We start from the raw sequence: 19,952 nt of genomic DNA, 5'->3' as shown, positions 1-19,952 counted from the left end.
GTTCAACTCATTTATTTTACAGAGGAGGAAAGGGGGGTCCATAGCCATTAGATGACTCACTGACGATTACCAGATATTTGGCAACAAGGTCAGACTGTCTCCCACTCTAGAGGGATGGGGCAGGGGGAGAAAGTGAGAGAAGGGACCCAGAGGCTTTGAGCCCAAATAGCTATCCTTATTTTACACACCCATCCATTCAAGTACTGCCTCCAAGTGGTGTGTCTACAGAGATGGAAATTACTGTTGTAGGATGCTCCATGCCTGCCAGGTAATTGCTGACGGATATGGATCCCTAGGGGGAAGTGGTCTTCAACAGCAGTAGTAGCAGCAGCAACAACAGACAAAGACATCAACTTTATTGTACTCCAGTGTTTTACTTATCAACATTCAGTATAGAAAACTTGGGTAGATTTGGGGCTAGGGGCTCATTGGCATCCAAGTTAAAAAGGGGGCAGACCTGGCCAAGCTTTGTTTGAGTACAGGTTACTTTTTAGATATTTACAGTTCTGGATTAATGCCTGGGGAGTTTGGGAATTCTTCCTCAACTAAAATGTTAATGATGCTAAGAACCCAACCTTCTTTAGTGCCAATAAAACAGACAAGCTAAGTTCATTGAAAAATCAGTGAGTTGCCTGAAAGGAGCAAAGAGCTGATTCGATTTAAGACTGGAGATTGCCCAGGACACACCAGGTGGAAAGAGGGTGCCAGGGACTGCTAGGAGCTAAGAAAGGAGGCAGTTGTCTGTTTACGCTCAGAGCCAAGGTGTCGTCCCCAAAGAATTGTGGGAAACTGAGGAAAGCAATTAGAACCAAGTGTAGACTCTGTTGTGCTGTACACTGTCAAGGTCTATAGGTGGTGACACCATGGGGGGAAGGTAAGGAAGTCTGGGGAAAGAGAGACCAAAGAGGGTGATGGAGCTTGTCTTGTTTTGTGTTCAGAGACAGGTTTCAGAGAGCACCATTCTGGGCATGAGGAGACCTCGACCCCAGTCCTAGCTCTAGTTTGGTAAAATACAGTAAACAAAAGAATGTTTCCGGCTAAAGGCCTCCCTCCAGCCCCTGATCAGCCCTATGCCTCCTTGGTAGCCAGGCAGCTGGAAATGCTCAGTGACTCAGGGTAGAGGCAACTGGGGTACAACAGGTGACACACCCAACAAGTGACAAATTGAATCATTATCAGTATATGGTTTCCGCCTAGCCACACACACAGAGTTAACCTGAGTTCTGGTCCTGGCTGTTCCTATTAGTTGTTTGACCTTATTTCTTTTCAGACCTCAGTTTTCTCATCTGGAAACTGATGGAGGTGGCCCAGGTCAGTCACGTGCCAAATACAGTAGGTGGGCATCCACTCTCTGACACATACACACATGCATGCACACACGAACACATTATCTGTTAATTTTCAAAATGTGTCTAAGTAATATCTTGTATGAACTAAGAGTTATTTGGTAAACAAGACTGAAAAATGCTGGACTAGATACTTCTGTGGTCTCCTTTCATCTTGTACGAACAGTTTCCTCCTCTTTTCTACACCTTCAGCCACCTTACTCAACACCATCTCCCCATGTCCTCCCTTAGAGTTTATTGAAACCTTATTTTACTTATATCAAAATATGAGAGATGTGAACCAAAACTCTGAAACAGAAGTCAGACTTTCTTCAGTTCATTCTAGATCCATGACTTCTCTTTAAACCTGTTTTGAATTTACAGTCAAGCCAGTAAGACACACGTTAATTAACATGGTTATATGTGACTGTATTTCAAGATTTTTTTTCTTTCCTAATCCTGTATGAACCATGTATTGGCTGCAGTTACAGCTTATCTCAGAATCTCAGCAGGCCAAAAAATGTTGTGAGATATATCGCGGTTAAAAAAAAAAAAAAAGGAGCGATATGTGGAGTCTTAGCTCACAAAGAAAACCTTCCTTGCAATGCCTAAAAACATGACTTGTTTTGGGGGGCATGGGGAAGCTGTCTTAGAAATTTACAGCGTCTGGAATTCAGCGAACTATATTTTATACAAACATTCAGTGACATTTAGAGGTGCGTGCAAGCCCTGTGCTTAAGTCTCAGCTCTGGCACTAAATTTCAGGGAACTTAATAAGTCACTTTGTTTTTGTGGACCAGCAATTATATCTTATCCATCATCCGAGTCCTAGAGTCTAGTACAGTGGCTGGCACAGAGTAAGTACTTCATAAACATATATGAATTGATGAATTGATAATTTAGTTTAATTTTACTTTTTTTACATGTTGGCAATAGCATGTTTTAGAATCAGCAGGAACTAAGAATCAATACACATCCTTAGGCTTTAAATTAATAATTTCATCCCCTTTTCTTCCATGTCTGTATTTCCACTCTACCCTGCCAGCATTAATACCCGAAGAATAAAACCTTCCAAGGAGATGTGATAATTGTCTTCAGATATTTGAGGATTCTCTGTAAGAAAGGATGTGGATTTGTACTGTTAGGGTAGAACTGGAACAGGAGGTAGAATGGACAGTCAGAAAATGTAAGCTCCGCATTACTGTATGTATTCAGACAGAAGTCCGGTCAGCAGGGGCGTAAAGGAGGGATTCAAGGGTCAGATGGGGCGGAAGCTAGGTCAGATTAAAAAACCTTTCAGGTGCTTTCAGACACCAAGTCTATGAGTCTGCTTCAGTGTTGGGCAAGACTCACCTCAGCCAAACAAACAGAAGGTTGATGCATTTTCTGTCAGTTACAGGGGAAAGACAACAGGTAGAAACTTCATCAGACTTGTCTAGATTCTGTAATTGGTTTAATGATCCACTCATTTTGACTCACAAATACTCTGTCAGTGTGAAACACATAAGAAATAGAAGAGTACAGGAAAGAAGTAATTCTTTTTCAGCCCAAGACTTACACACTTCTGTTTCTCTCCACTGAACCAATTATGTGACGTGGCTATCAAAAATGTGAATGCACTTGTAGCCTCTATGACAGTCTTCTAAATAGTGTATAGTGTCCAAAGCAAGGTGATCTAAGTCAGTGCAAGGTATGTGTTCAGGCGTGGATATCACACTTTATGAGGAACGTGCACATACAGCACCACACTCAGAGAAGAGTAACCTCAAAGGAGAATGTGAACTCATGCTTGGTCCTTCTAGACAGCTTTCTGGTTCAGCTCACAGAAAACCCAACTCAAAGTTGCCTCAATCATAAGGGAAATTTATTGAATTACGTGACCGAAAATCTAAGTATCGCTGGTTTTAGGTAGAACTTTATCTGGTAAGTCACTTTGAGCTCTATTCTTATTAGGCTTCTCCCTTCACAGACCAAGAATGGCTGTAGAGTTCCTGGGGTGACCTGCTTCCCAGTTTAGAAGGAAAGAGCAGGTCTCTTTTCCCCCACAAGCAACCAGAGGCTATGGGCTTCAGTTTGATTGGACCAGTTTAACTCCCTGCAGCCAGGGCATTTAGGTGATGCCAACTAGTTTAAGCCTGGACCACATGCCCCATCTCTAAAGCTGGGGGCGAAGTCTTCTTCCCACGAAGCACGTGGGCTGCTTAGGGGTGGGGGAATGCTGTTAGAGTGTCATTACTAATGGAAGGGAGAAGGATAGAGGGCAACCAAACATAGCAAATGATCCTAGGAAGAAAATATCAATAGGATGTTTGTTCAGGAAAGAAAACATTGTGGAGGCATGACAGCTATCTTCAGATATGTGAAGAGCTGTCATTAGACTTAATCACTACAGCTCCAGACCATGGGCACATCTTATAGGAAGACACATTTGGACTCAAAATAAGAATGAACTTCCTAACAATTCAAGCTACCCAAGATAGAATCACTGGAATCCCGTCACTGGAAGTCTTCTAGCAAAGACAGGCTAGCTGTCTGTCAGGAATATTTTTTTTCATTGGTTCCCTCACTCTTTTTTTTTTTTTAATTATTCTTGGCTGCATCGGGTCTTAGTTGTGGCACGCAGGATTTTTCGTTGAGGCGCACGGGCTCTTTGTTGCGGTGTGCGGGCTTCTCTCTAGTTGTGGCACGCAGGTTTTCTCTCTTTAGTTGAAGCGCCTGGACTCCAGGGTGCATGGGCTCTCTAGTTTGCGACAGGTGGGCTCTCTAGTTGAGGCACGTGGGCTTAGTTGCCCTGCGGCATGTGGGAACTTAGTTCCCTGACCAGGGATCGAACCCACGTCCCCTGCATTGGAAGGCGATTCTTTACCACTGGACCACCAGGGAAGTCCCTGTCAGGAATATTATAAAGTGAATTTATACATGGAACAAGGAATCGGACTACTTGACTTCAAACATCATTCTGGACTCTGTGGCATGTGGAGGATTTAAGCTAATAGAGATGCAAACTAACTGATAGCTCCAGAAAAAACCTTTCAGACATTTTGACACACTAAAATAACTTTTGCTGTGGCAGATTTATTTGACCATAAGGAGTAGAATGATCAACAGGCCTTTCTCAGAAAAAGCAACACCTCCCCCTCTCACCCCTCTCCTATACACAAAGAACAGATATTCTTCCTAGATTCTGAAATAAGACCACACATTTTTTGGAACAAAGAAAAGAGAAAAGTTTGATACAGCAGATGTCTAAAATCTTTGAAAAGCTAGTGCTTAATGGACTCCTTGACCAGACCTTGTACCATTAGGGAAAAGGTCAGTTTTGTAATTCACATTGGTTGTTTTGAATTGTGATCCTAAGCCCCTGCTTTTCTCACAGAATTTAGGTCTAAATATTACAATTCTCATTTACTTGCCCGGGAGATGATTTACTCTGGCTCTTGTACACCTGTGTTGGGGAGGACCTGAGCTATGTCAGTTTTACATACACAAGGGATAAAAGAGTATAGACTGGCAGTCAGTTCCTTTTTTTCCTGCTCACTGACTGGCAGACCCAGCACATGAATGATGTTGCACCGTACCTTGGTGCTCCAGCTGTTGTGTGTTGTGTGACAATGTCCTTGATACTCGGGAAGCAGTAACAGCCAAGTGACCTAATTTATGGCTGCGATGATTTTCTGCCTGGTCCCATCTGAGCTGTGCCCTCCTCTAGGCATCTTGGAGCCTTTCTAGCCCGCCCAGCTGTTTGTTAAATTCAGGGATATCTATTTTTAACTTTTTAAAACTGGTCACTCCTGAATGCAGCACCCCGGCCGGAGTTTGGGATGTGGGGCAGGGAGAAGGTGCTAGTGAGTGGATCTTAGAATTTGGGAATCACAGTGACCTTCTTACACCTTATTGAGTAGCCCCTTTCTAAATCCTCTTATCACTTATTTTTAAGTGATTGATTTGTGTTTAAATAAGTGATATGAGTTACTTTTTGTTTGTTTTGTTTTGTCCTATACAAGCTATGCTAATAGATTTACAGGCATGATAAGAACTTGAACAAGGACAGAGGCTGATGAACAGGGGAGATAGGATAGCACAAATGAATTGTTTTTGTTCATTTATATGATTAGAAATAATATATATTATTCATTTATTTTGTCTCATAATACATTCAGTGTCTAAAAATATCAGTTTGCCAAAATTCCCATTTGTAGTTAACCCGGGTAAGTTTCATTCTGTTCCTTTTCAAAAACACAGTCCTTTGTTTGGGTACTCTTATTTTAAGTTAGTGTTAGTAAGCAGTATGTATTCAGTTTGTGGTCATGTGGAAGTGATTTTTTTCTCTCACTGAGGGCTTTTTGAGATTTGGGCACTTTGTTTTTGCAAGTTATGATGGATTGGAGGTGATGTGACCCTAAGTCTTATCACCCAGCACAGTGCCAGATACAATCAGATTGAGTGCCAGTGTCAGTTCTCCTTCAGGTAGGAAAAAGAATCATGGTGCTTGAATGAGCAGCTTGGGGGGTTGGGGGGTCTTTGGGCCCCTCTAGCTCATCCTTTACTTTCTAGACAAGAGCCCTAAGCCTAGTGAAGGGAGGGAGCTTCTGAAGCCATGGGGATCTGACTGGAATTCCAGGGATCTTTCTGACTCCAAAGTTTATGCATTTGTCCCCATACTAGGGAGCCTTGTGAGTCAGCAGTCAGTTCTAAGCCAGGTTCTATCTGTGGCCTTGGGCACTGTTCCCCTCTGAGCATCAGTTTCCCTAACAGCAAAATGAGTAGATCTTGGAGGTCCCTTCCATCTCCAAAAGAAAAAAAAAAAAAAAAAATTTGGTCATTATTCTTCATTTTGAATATAAAATCTCAGTTTGCCATAATCCCTGTTCATATTTAGCCAGAGTTATAGCTTAATGAATCTGATTTGAAAAGAGAGTCCTTGGGACTTCCCTGGAGGTCCAATGGTTAAGACTCCGTACTTCCAATGCAATGGGAACGGGTTTGATCCCTGGTCGGGGAACTAAGATCCCACATGCCGCGTGGCGCGGCCAAAAAAGGACCTACCCCCCCCCCAAAAAAAAAAGAGTCCTTGCAAAATAACTACAGTTTCTAAAATTTGAAGCTTAAAAAGAGAATAGAGTTCAACATTGAAAGCTAGAATGTGATGCCAGGAGCACAACAAATAAAAATGATATTTTTTTTAAATCCCAACCATATAATTTAATTTTATATTTCTTTTTTCTATTTAAGAAAAAATAACACAAGCTTGAAAAGCAGTAAATATGTAAAGAGAAAATTTGTCAACTGATATTGGAAGATCTGACCCAGGTCACACATAAATCTCTCAGACAAGAGCTGCAGGGCAGGCCATAATTTCAGAGAGAAAAAGAGAAAATGAAAGCTATAGCTGGTGTCTTCTCTAAGTTACATAGGTGGATTCATTTCAGTTTTCTGATTGTGCTTCTGAATATAATATAAAAGCGCTGGTAGCAAGGTCTGCTTTACCACTGTGTGTGTAAAAAGTACCTCTATAGAGATAGAAGCATAATGTGAGCCTTCCAAAGTTGATTTTTATCACCAGAGTCATTGATTAAATAGCTGAGGCCCCATGAGCAAACTTTTGCATTGGCAGTTTCCTTTCCATGTTCATTTTCCAAAGTCACAAGTCATATTATGGGAGCTTTTTAATTGCCAACTCAACTGTATGGCCCTTGCAAGGAAATACAAGGTAAATATGACTGCAGTAATACCCTAAATATCAGACCTAACTGATTTTTAGGCCTGCCTGTTGTGAAGTCATTCTTCCCCATTTAAACACATAAGGGTCTGTCTTATATTAGAATGAGACATAACTATCCCCTGTTAGTGTGGCTTAACATCTTGAACCTAACGGCTGATGAAAGAAAAAAAAAAAAAAAGCTATGCCCAGAAGAGGGAAGAGATTTGTCTAAATAGTGTTTCAAAATGCTACTAGTTCTAGAGACTGATTAGCAAAGCCTATGACTGGAGCAATTATCATTCTGTTCTTTGTCCCCAGGTGTCAGTTAGACATAGAAAACTCAACACAAGCAAAATGTACAGGCAGGAAGGTGGACTTGGACAAGTTAGTTATAAACAGCATCTCATATGTTGGGAGGTGCATGCAGTACATGAGCCCTAACAATGTTATTGTGTCCCCCTGAACTCTGCTCTCACAGCTGAGCATTTGCAAGGCAGACCCAGAATAAAGAGAGGCATTCACGAAGCTAACATTTTATATTGAGGACCCTTAGTACCACTTTTAATGTGCTTTAAAACTAGGGGCTTCACTTTTTCATGAACTGTGTGCAAAAGCAGAGGCCACGACTGGAGGCTGACTTTGTTTGGATCTGTTTTATGATTGCTGCGCCTGTACAGTAATGTGATCTTGAAAAAGGTAAACAACAAAGAGTTTAGCAGTGAAAAATATGCCTAATATAAATACAGTTGAGTTTATGGCAGTTCAGAATTTGACAAATATGACCGTGACATTAAATTTTCTGGTGGAACTAACAGAGGAACAGAATATAGCACTTAAGGCCATATATCTGAGACAGAGAAAGGAGATAATACATCTAACTCTATGGTCTATGTGGCATTCATATAAAGAAAAGCACAGTAGCTTTATTTAATTGAGAAATGAATCAATTACAATGATGTTGCATCATCAGATTCTTGGGAAATAGAAGATATGTCACTGCATTGTGTAACTGTTAAAAAGTAAGTGAGTATCTTAAGAATTTTGAATCAATTTCAGGTACTGGCACTGCTACCTTAATACAAAATTTATGAAGATGATTTCATGTAGTATGTTGCTATCAAAACTGTGTGATAAAACCTGATAACAGCGTCTCCCTTTAAAAACCTGGGCAAAACAGTATAACAGTATGGTTATAAGATCATAAAACAGACTTTGATATTGCTGTTTCTCCTTTTCTTGTAGTAAAGAGCAAGTGTTAAAATAGTACAATTTTAAGCTGCCTTAAACCATGCTTTTAACCCACAGATTAGGGCAGGGTGGAAACTTTTTCTAAGGTCTCGGTTTATGAGGAAATTTTCATTTAGTTCACGCAACTCATGTTACTGGGAACAGTGTCTCACAATCCATTCCTGAATTTACTTTGAAACATGTCACTTAAAATATTTGCTACATGTTTTCCTCAGAGAATTTGTAATCCCCCTGACTATTGGAAATTTATGAAAAACATTCTCTTTGATGTTAAAAACAGCTTTCTAATTCTGTGTACATTAGAAAAAGTAACTCTCCTGTTGAAGCAGATATATCTTACTGAGAATGTTTGGGGGAGGCGGTGCTTATCTGTGTGTACTTTAAAAAAATACAGTTGACCCTTGAACAACGAGGGGGTTAATCTGCATATAATTTAGTCGGCCCCCAGTTTCCAAGTATCCGAGGTTCCTTCGCATCCGTGGATTCAGCCAACCATGGACCACTTAGTACTGTAGTATTTACTAATGAAAACTAGCCACATATAAGTGGACCTGCACAGTTCAAACCCATGTTGATCAAGGACCAACTGTAAAAGCAAACACCGAAGATATCTCATAGGAGAATTTACCTGGGTTTTTTCATGATTTTTTTAAAGGTGCTGTGGCTTGTTACTAAAACCCTAACCACTCCAAGGTGGTAGTTAACAGCTCTGTCTTCCTTTTTAATGTAAATCTTTCCCCGCAGACCCTTATGCAGAAGTACTCATTAGCTAGAGGAACAAGAAGAAGCATCAGGACAGCATTCAGTAGGAACTATCAAAGTAGACTAAGAGCCAATCAACCTGAGATGGAAGTTTCAGGGAGTGGTGATTGGGGAGGGCATGATGAGGAGCCAAGAGCAGGAAGGAGTGGGTACCATGTTCAGTTGTGATAATACATGGGAAAGCACTTTTTAAAACATCTAGCACTTGGTGGAAGGGTCTGCTGATCAGCCACAGGGATGCAAAAGAAATGCAAAAACTTGGCTTCTGCCCTTGAGGAGCTCAACAGTCTAGTTGAGAAGAACCCACGTGCCAAAACTGATCATTTATCAACTTTACCATGCCAAGTATAAACACATGCAAATCCAGTTGTTTTTAAGGAATGCTGTGATTGTAGGCAGATATGATGCTGGAGAGAAAGGAGCACGGGAGAGGCCCTAGCACAACCACAGCCTGCTCCTGTGGCCTTGGGCCTGCCCACCTCTGGGAGGCCTGGTTTTTCCCATCATAGACTAGAGATGACCATCTCTGCCAAGCTCAGCGTGGTTGTGAGATCTAATGAGAACGTGTATGTGAAAGAACTTTTAAAAGCACCATTAAAAGCATATAAGGGACTATTAACTAGTTTACCTTTATTTTACCAGCTGGTTGAAGCACAATTATCACAGCAAACAACTGACTCCTCAATAGTTATATTTGGTTCCTGAAATTTTCCTCCTTAGGAAATTTAGTACCTGGGACTCCATTTTCATTGAGTTTGTAATAATGGCAGGCAATTTTTTTTTTTTTGGTTGGGGGGCACACATTGAAGTGTTTAATACTTTAACTACTAAGTGGATGTTTTATTAATTTGGTGTCACATTTTAGTAACTTTCTAAGAGATGTGGTTTATCAGTGTCAGCTGTGTGAGCAGCTGCCTCCAGAACAGGCATCTTCTTTGACTCTACTCTTATCCCCTGAAAACCAGTGTTAAAACTTGCATGAATTTGATTTTCCCAGAAAGCATTGCTGCCCTGCTGAAGGAACTTTGGAAAAGGTGGAGTCTTTACCCACTCCTGAGTCAGAGGCAAATACTTCAACCACATAATTAAAGTTTTCTTCACAAAATAGGGGATTGTGAGCAGACACTGGCAGGAATCCAAAATTCTAATTTCTGACTATGATTTAATTTCAATTTTAAATAAATCGGTTTTTAATTTAAAAAGAGTGAGCTTCATAACATTAGCAGTGATTGCAACATTAAGCCCAGTGTTCACAATCTAGCAATATAAAACATTATTTATATCTGAATCGTAAACAGCCTTTTGAAATGGATTATGGTTTTTCTCCCTATTCTAATACAACCTGGAGGGTACTAAAAAGTGTTGTGTGAAATTAACATTCTGCTGACTTACGCCTATAAATGAGAAGCGAGCTATTAACATTTGTGTATTTTCATTATGTAAATTGTGTTAACACATGCCCACAAATTGCCACCAGCAATGCAATAATTTTCTCTCAGTGATCATAATGTGTCCAAGTGAGTCGTTTTGATTATGACATGCTAATTACATATTGCCTTTTTTCAGATTCAGAAAAACCAGGGATCTTTAATGGTAAGCTTTATGAGTTCAGAAAAAATTCACTTTTCTTTTTCCTGATGGCTGCTTCCTTTGCATGCTTGAATGCCTTGTTTTAAAGTTAGCAAATTGCATTTTGAAGAAAATGCAAACCTTTAACTGCCTGTATTAGATTAGGTACCATTAGAAATAATAGAACATCCTGAGCATCAATGTTTTTATAAGAGTTTGCTGTTGTTGATTAATCTTGCTATATTTTATTGCATTAATGATTTTTTCTTTCCACTCCACTGTAAAGATATTGCATAGAGGCTAATACTTTTTCCTTTCTTCTTTCCCATTGCAGCCTCTCCAGCTTCTGCAGTGCATTGTTGATGAGGTGAGGCATCGTCTTATGTGCTTTCACTCCTAAAGTCATTCCTAATGGTGTGGAAAGCTTATATTTTGTTTCCTAATGAAGCACAATGCCCAACATCCTCGGAGCAAGTTGTGTTGTATGGCTCTGAGCTGTGTTACGTGAACTGGCCTTGTCCTGAATCCTGCTCTTCTGATTCCAGCCGAGACTCTCTGCCAAAACAGACTGTCCCACAGGCTGATCCTTGGGGGCATCAGAAGCCCTAAAGACAAAACACGATAATATTAATTTATCCTCTCTCTGGCCAGATGGGGATGGAGCTGGAAATTAAAGTGGTATCATTTTTTCCGTAACACATATTTAAAGTCATTCAGTAGGCAAGGGTCAGAGTTGAATAGCAAGCATAAGCTGGATAAAATTTGTCCTCCTTGCTTTATTTACCGAATAACAGAGTGATAAAAATGTTCAGAAGCTCTAGGTCAACAGTTCAGCTTTAATTTCCTAATTAGGCATTTTCCCCAGAACATACTCCTAACTTTTTGTGCTTTTAACTAGTATTCTCACATGTTAAGTCATCCTACCTCTGATCGTCCTTATCCATGGAGTTTCACTGTCCCTTTGCCTTTATGGAGTTAAGCTACCTGAATTTCATTCTCAATCAACTACTTTTGTTGCTGACTTTAAATTCCTTTTTTTCCTGTAAATTAGCAGTCTTATAGTATACAAGACTCCGATTAAGAAACATTCATGTCTTTTAAAAACTGAGTTTTTCTGGGCTTGAGCTTGCCTGCTAGCAATGTTTATTTTTTAAACTTTAATTTTATAGTATTTAAAATGCTTGTAATGTCGGCAATAAATGATTCAGATAGGAAAGTTTGAAAGAAAAAATATTGTAATTCATAATTATTCCTCTCAATTAAATGTCTGTATAACCAGTTATGAGATTTGGGAGAAAAAATAAAGATCCTCCTAGGAAGAAAAAACAAACACATACACATATCACAATAATAGTAAGAATGGAGCTCCAACATCCTTAATGTCTGCATCAGTCAGTCCACATATCCCTTGTAAGCCATAAACCATGTTAGTGCAAAAATGAAGGCATCGTCCTGAAACAAATGGAGGCCCCATTATCTCAAATATCAGACAGGCCTCCTGGATCTAATAGCGCATCAATATCTTCTGTCATCTTAGATTCCAAAAGCATCCTATGGCCATCAGAATCCTCCCAATTAAACTGATTTTCCTGAGCTCCCCGTTCGGGTTTGCTTAGGGACGTGCCCAGGGAAATGGCCTACCCAGTCAAGTGCACAGCCTGCCATCTTTCCTGGGCTCTGCTGTTCTTGGTCTGCCAGGCTCCTGGGCATCAGAATGTTCAGGTACAGATACCTTCACCAGTAATATAGGTATTGCTGGAGAGCTCATTTGAAGGTTTTCTGGATCAAATGGATGTTTTCATTCCTTATTTAAAGTAGCAGTGATTGCTATTAAATTTAATATATTTTGTTTGATTTGGGTAAAATTGTGAGACTTTTGAAATCATCATAGGGAGATGTTCTAAGAGGAGAAGGTATGTGTGATGAAGGACAATAGCTTATAGCTTAAATCGTATATTTTTCTTTATAGCACTTCTTCCTCAGTTGAGAGAAAACTATAACTTGGACATCTACTCCCATTTACTCGAAAAACATTCAAATATCTTTTTTATGGAAACTTGGGAAATTCACATATATTTTTAAAACAAACATTAAGTTGATCTTGGAACCAAGCTGCTGATTGGGAATAAGAGTATTAGGAAAGAGTTGGCCAGGTGACCTGCCTTAGGCAAGGTGCATCATAGCTTCTAAGAAAGGAAGGATTGGTGGGATCTTTTAATTACTGTGCTTGCCCCATGTTTGTCAGATTTCTCATTGCTGTGATATAGTGTTTCTCAAAGGGTAGTCCAAGGACTAACTACATCAGGATTACCTAAGACTCTTGTTTAAAATGCAGATTCTTGGACCCAGATCTCTGAATTAGACTTTCTAGGGGTAGAGCCCAGGAATCTACATTTTACTAGCTTCCCAACTCTTTGCACATGAAAGTTTGAGAACCTCTTCCGTCATGGCTAAGTCTGCCCTTTTAGATCCCAGAGGACAATTAACTGTCTATCTTCATTTACATCTGACATTTAGGGCTTCTATTTCTGAATGAATATAACCAGCCAGGATTTGAACCATCTTATTCTTTGGGCATGGGATATACCTCATTATGAAATGGCTATCCAATGACAGTATATACTGTTTCTCTTCGGGAAAAGTCAAATCAAAAAGTACCACCCCAAGGGAATCTAATTCAAACAAGATGGATATATTTGGAGTCATGTACAAAATAGCTAGGCAAAGCCCAGTGTAACGTACTTTATTTATTATTATGTGGATGTACCTTGACCTCCTAGCATGGCCTGGCAAAGAACAAAGAGGTAGTAAAACAAGATCAAGTGGATAGGAGCCAGCGCTAGAGTAGCCAGGGGTGGATGTCAGGAGTTGAGAGTCAGGAGGTGGAATCGTGGGATGAAGCCAGAGTCAGCCACCACATATCCAAATAAAGACACCAAAAGTTAAACAGAGTAGTAAGAATCATGAACATGAAATCTGAACCACAGAACAGGAACTGGATGAGTAGCCAAGGTACCAAGAGAATCAGGCTCCAAAGAGAAATCTGGGAAATTTAGTTTAATTTTAGTGGGTAGAGCTTGTCTGGTTTGGACCTGGCTAACTCAGGATGTGAGTGCTGTCTTAGAGATACCATCTTTGCCTCCAAGTTGCTTCTCTCAAAAGAACTTCTTACTGTAAAACTCATACTCAGGCCCTCTCCAAGTCCCTGAATACCTGAGTTGTAAAGTACTTTGGTTCATTGTAAGTGATGTGTGTCTATGCGTGCCATGATGCCTTAGCCATCTGATATCGTTGGGGAATGAGGTGGCCCTTGCTGTCTAGCTAACTGATACTACTTTAAGCTCTGACATCAGTGAGAAAATTTGCGTTTTTTAGAAAGAATGTTTCTAAAATGTATTTGTTCTTGGCAGCCTGTTGATAAAGTATAGTGAATATCATTTTGTTGATATAAAGGTTTTATAAAAGGTATCATAACCTTTTCTTGATGACTCAGGTTCCTGTTTTGAACATGGTACTGAATTAAACTTTGATGTATTGGTGCCCTCTAGGGCTGTAGAATTGTGGGGATCTTGCCTTGTTCTTTCATTGAATTTTACCAGCCATTTTGCTTGTGTGTTTGGCCTTGGCACTCAGTGATATGCTTGGGCTTTTTGAGGTGTAGAGAGCCATTTGCTCCCAAACTAAATGACCCCTACATGGGTGTGCTGCTCTGCTTGGTGCTTTTCTTGTGTTCTCTCCTGTGATCACCTCTGTTTTCTATGGTCACTCCTCATTCTTGTCATTGACTACTGGCTGCCCCAGTTATCTGATCATCTTGTCTCAGTCTTTGCACTCCTGATGGTGACCCTAGCAAAATTAAAGGTATCAAATGAAATCAGATACCCAAGTGGTATGTGTAAGATCAAACCACTCCTCTGAGAAGAGAGATTGAGGCTGATGAAGTAAAATGAGTGGGCTTGTGTTCATTCATTCAGCAGATTGTCCTCAAAAGTGCCCACTGTATGCCAGCCCAAGTTGACCAGGCCATGCTCAGGGCGGCCTCCAAGCCTAGAGAGGACTGTTCTTCCAGGCAAGTCTCCCAGGTCAACTGCAGATTAGATTTGTGAGTCAGGGTAGAAAGGCAGAGGCATAGTCCCAAATCCTGGGCCAATACAGTGTGCTGGGACTCAGGAGGCTATGTAGCCATCTAATGCTCTCCCCAGTGCCTGGGCTCCCAGTTTGGCTGGCAACAAAGGGCTGGCCACATTGGTGATGTGGCAGGTGGGAACAGCAGTGGTATCTGAGTCACCGAATCGCAGGCTGGCTGGAGCCAGCCAGGACATCAGTGGATTGAGGTGCTGGGAATTGTAAAGACTGAAGTGGGGACTTCCCCCTTGAGCCTGCCCCCAAGAAGGCCACAGACTTGGAAAAGATAAGAGTATGGAAATGAATAATTATGCTTCGTTATAGGATGCATACTGTACAACCCAGAAACAGGAGGGTTTGTTCTGCCAGAAGAGGGTTTTTCTGGGGGTGGATCAGGAGATGTGACATTTAAGCTAGGTCTTACAGGATGAGAAGAAGTTTGCAAGGTCAAAAGAGGAAAAAAATAAATGTCAGACAGAAAGGCTTGAAACTTTCTTGCAGATCATTTTTGAGTTCACAGATGTGTTTCAGAATGTTCAGGTTATCTAAAATATGACAGCCAGAAAAATGGATTATTACTCTGAGTTTGTGTGTGTGTGTGTGTGTGTGTGTGTGTGTGTATTTCAAGCATATTATAGCTAAAAATAAATTTCTATCTAACATCTGTAAGTGCTCAGCAGGACAATTAACAAATCCCTGGTTTATACATCTGTTTATTTATTCCTTTTACCAGTAAAAAGTGAACTCCTATAAGTCATGTTTTATACCTGATCAGAAGTATCTTCTAAATGATAGCATATAAACTCAAAACACAAAATCAGTTGTAATTCTATATATTAGTAACCCAAAATGAACAATTCAAAAATGAAATTAAGTAAACACTTCAAGTTACGGTTAGCATCAAAAAGAATAAAATACTTAGGAATAAGTCTAACAAACAAAGTGGAAAACTTATACACTGAAAATTATAAAACATCTTTGAAAGAAATTAAAGACTTAAATAAACAGAAAGACATCCCACATTCCTGGAATGGAAGACTTAATATTGTTAAGATGGCAGTGCTCCCCAAATTGGTCTACAGATTCAGTGCAATCCCTGTCACAACCCCAGTGGGCTCTTTTGCAGAAATGGATGAGTTGATCCCAAAATTCATATGGAAATGCAAAGGAGTCAGAGTAGCCAAAACAATCTTGGGGAAAAAAGAACAGAGGATTCAGGTTTCCTGATTTCAGAACGTATTACAAAGTTACAGTAATCAAGATAGTGTGGTTCTGGCATAAGGATAGACATGTGAAATGGAATTGAGAGTCCAGAAATAAACCCATATGTCCATGGTCAGTTGTTTTCTGATGAGGATGCCAAGACCCTTTAATGGTGAAAGTATAATGTTTTCAACAAATGATGCTGGAACAGTTGGAGATCCACATGCAGAAGAATGAATTTTTTTCACATCATATACAAAAACTAACTCAAAGTGGATCAAAGACCTAAATGTAAGTGTTTCACAGCTAAGACTGAAACTCTTAAAAGGAAATATCGGTATAAATCTGTGACCTTAGATTTAGTAACAGTTTCTTGGATATGACACCATCAGGATAATGGAATCACTGTAACAATGCCAGGGTTCCAGGCCAATAGACAGCTAGAGCCAGGGCAAATCACGGCTTTAAGAGGAGGACCTTTGTGCCCCAGTCTGGAAGGTAGGGGAGATGATGCCTTTCCCTGTAAGGTGTGTAGCTTGAAAAGGATTGATAGGAAGGCCACAGTGGGGATAGGGGAGAGGACGATGGAAAGGAAGTGGCCAGCTGAGTGATGGACAAGAAGAGGTTGGGGCGAGGGGGTTGGGGGGGTGTTGTTCTGGGGCCTGGCCTTGGGTCCTCAATGATGAGGAGGAGTAAAGTGGGCTTGCTTAAGATGGGAACAGACTCTCTTGGTCCAAAACATATTTAATAGCCCATCATTACAAAATTCCGTTTATAAAAGGCTTTGTCTTGGGCTTCCCTGGTGGCGTAGTGGTTGAGAGTCCGCCTGCCGATGCAGGGGACACGGGTTCGTGCCCCAGTCCGGGAAGATCCCACATGCTGCGGAGCAGCTAGGCCCGTGAGCCATGGCCGCTGAGCCTGCGCGTCCAGAGCCTGTGCTCTGCAGCGGGAGAGGCCGCAACGGTGAGAAGCCCACGTACCGCAAAAAAAAAAAAAAAAAAAAAAAAGGCTTTGTTTTCTGTGAGTTTTTATGACTCTATTTAATCATAACATTTAATTGAGACATAAGAGAACCTCCACTATTATCTGCCTGGCTGGGATGTGCACATCATTACAGTGGTACTAAAAAGAGTCACGAATGGGGACAATCATCCACGCCACGAAACTCCTGAACTCACAAGAGGCTTCATGTGGACTCTTCTCTTAGACCTGGCTCCACTAATGTTTTCTAGCAATGCCAGCAAACATGTCCAGTGCTGGAAGGAAGCAGTGTTTGATGCTAACCCCCACCTGGCAGCTTAGTAAAGAAGAGGATGGAGGTTAATCACACAGCTAGACACTTCCACATGAGCTGGGCAAACTGAGAGGCGGCTGACATCTCTGTTCTAGAAGAGGGTGATACCTGAAGAAAGGGGTGAGAAAAGAGAAGACTGGGAAGGGAGAAGAAAATGGAGAGAAGAGTCTGCTTTATAACCACATATAACCATAACAAGCTTCTAAGCTTTTCTCTCTGCCTTGTTTCTCCTACCACCCTACCTCCACAGGATTATCTTTTAAAAAATACAGATCTCATCCTGCCAAACCCTGCCTGTAGGGTAATGTCTGAACCTCCTAGCACAGCATTTGAGATTCACACCCATGTTTTTTTCAGCCTCACTTTGGGTCCATCATTAGTCTTGATGACTACCCCACACTTTCATACTTAAGGTTGTGTTCTTCACTCTGCTTGGAACGGCCTCCCGTTTTTTACTTTGTAAATGCCTAAGTGTTCTCCAAGGCTCAGCTCAAATGTGATGTCCTCTTTGAAGCTGTCTCTGTTACCTTCCCATTTCTTCTATCCTGCCCCATGCTCACCCAGTGCTAGGCATAATTCAGCATAGCATGTTTACAAAGCTTTATTATTGTTAATCCTATGGAATCAAATTTAGTTTGTGAGTTTGTCTCCCACTGTATCATGAAGTCATCCAGCACAGGGATTTATCCCCACACCTAGTAGAGATCATGGCTCAAGCAGACGTTCCTTGAAGTAAATAAAAATAGGAATTTTTTTCTAGCAGGGCTAGTCCTACAGAAAATAGCATGTGGTCTAAGTTTGTCTTTTCTTCTACTGAGGCCCATTCTATCCAGCTGAAAAGGACTGCTAAGTTCAGAGATCATCACAGAGAAACTTATTTCTGTTTTCTATTTTTTACTTTGACATTTTTATTTAAGTATAATTTACATAACATAAAATTCACTCTTATATAAAGTATACAGCTCAGTTCCAGAACATTTCCATCACTTCATAAAGAAACCCAGTACCTGTTAACAGTAACTCCTAGTTCCTCTCTCCCCTCCAATCCTGGCAACCACTAGCTAATCTACTTTCTGTCTCTATGGATTTCCCTATTGTGGACATTTCATATAAATTGGACCATGCAATATCTGGTGTTTTGTGTTTGGTTTCTTTCATTTAGCATAATGTTTCCAAGGTACATCCATGTTGTACTATTTATCAGTACTTCATATATATTTATGGTCAAATAATATTCCATTGTATGGATATACCACATTTTTGTTTATCTGTTCATCAGTTGATTAACATTTGGGGTGTTTCCACTTTTTTTGTGTGTGTGTGTGTGGTACGCGGGCCTCTCACTGTTGTGGCCTCTCCCGCTGTGGAGCACAGGCTCCGGACACGCAGGCTCAGCGGCCATGGCTCACGGGCCTAGCCGCTCTACAGCATGTGGGATCTTCCCGGACCGGGGCACGAACCCGCGTCCCCTGCATCGGCAGGCGGACTCTCAACCACTGCACCACCAGGGAAGCCCCGACTTTTTGACTATTATGAAAAATGTTGCTGTGAACATTTGTGTACTAGTTTTTATGTGAATGTATGTTTTGTTTTCAATTCTCTTGGATATATATATCTAGTAGTGGAATTGCTGGGTCATATGAAAATTCTGTGTTTAATTTTTTTTTTAGTAAATTTATTTATTTATTTTTGGCTGCGTTGGGTCTTCGTTGCTGCACGTGGGCTTTCTCTGGCTGCAGCAAGCAGGGGCTACTCTTCGTTGTGGTGCACAGGCTTCTCATTGCAGTGGCCTCTCTTGTTGTGGAGCACGGGCTCTAGGCGTGCAGGCTTCAGCAGTTGTGACACGTGGGCTCAGTAGTTGTGGCTCGTGGGCTCTAGAGCACAGGCTCAGTAGTTGTGGCACACGGGCCTAATTGCGGCATGTGGAATCTTCCCGGACCAGGGATCGAACCCGTGTCCCCTGCACTGGCAGGTGGATTCTTAACCACTGCGCCACCAAGGAAGCCCCTGTGTTTAACTTTTTGATGAACTTTCAAACTGTATTTCACAGCAACTGCACCATGTTACATTCCCATCACTAATTTATGAGATTTCAGATTTCTCCACATACTTGCCAACACTTGTTATTTTCTGGGGGTTTTTTTCCTTTGAATTGTAGTCATCCTAATGGATGTAAAGTAGTCTCTCATTGTGGTTTTGATTTGCATTTCCCTTATGATTAATGATGTTGAGCATATTTTCATGTGTTTATTGGTCATTTGAATATTTTCTTCTAAATTCTATTCAAACGCATTTTCTATTTTTAAATTGGTTTTTCCTTTTTAATTATTAGTTTTGAGTTGTTAGAGTTCTTTTTTTATTAATTAATTAATTTATTATTTGTCTGCGTCGTGTCTTCGTTGCGGCACGTGGGATCTTTCATTGCGGCACGAGGGCTTCTCTCTACTTGTGGCACGAGGACTCCAGAGCACGGGCTTAGTTGCCCCGCGGCATGTGAGATCTTAGTTCCCTGACCAGGGATTGAACCCATGTCCCCTGCATTGGAAGGCGGACTCTTAAGCACTGGACTGCCAGGGAAGTGCCTAGAGTTCTTTATGTATTCTGGATACTAGACTCTACATTTTTTCTCCCATTCTGTGGATTGACTTTAACTTTCTTGATGGTGTCCTTTGACAAACAAAAGTTTAAAAAAATTTTTTTTGGACTTTGAGGCCTTTCTGGTTTG

General features: G+C 40.8%; 1 protein-coding gene across 4 annotated transcripts in view; it reads left to right on the top strand.

Moving 5' to 3' along the window:
* Positions 1-19,952, top strand: part of MAP2K5 (mitogen-activated protein kinase kinase 5) — a 262,810-nt gene that overhangs the window by 190,428 nt on the left and 52,430 nt on the right. For all 4 annotated transcript variants that reach the window (XM_060097122.1, XM_060097121.1, XM_060097123.1 and 1 more), the window contains 2 exons: positions 10,603-10,629; positions 10,940-10,972. In XM_060097122.1, coding sequence (XP_059953105.1) covers positions 10,603-10,629; positions 10,940-10,972 — 60 coding nt within the window. The remainder of the gene's footprint in view (positions 1-10,602; positions 10,630-10,939; positions 10,973-19,952) is intronic.

The sequence above is a fragment of the Mesoplodon densirostris genome, chromosome 4 (assembly GCF_025265405.1).
Source record: "Mesoplodon densirostris isolate mMesDen1 chromosome 4, mMesDen1 primary haplotype, whole genome shotgun sequence".
In the NCBI taxonomy this organism is placed as follows: Eukaryota; Metazoa; Chordata; class Mammalia; order Artiodactyla; family Ziphiidae; genus Mesoplodon; species Mesoplodon densirostris.
This window is presented reverse-complemented; position numbering and strand designations above follow the sequence as displayed.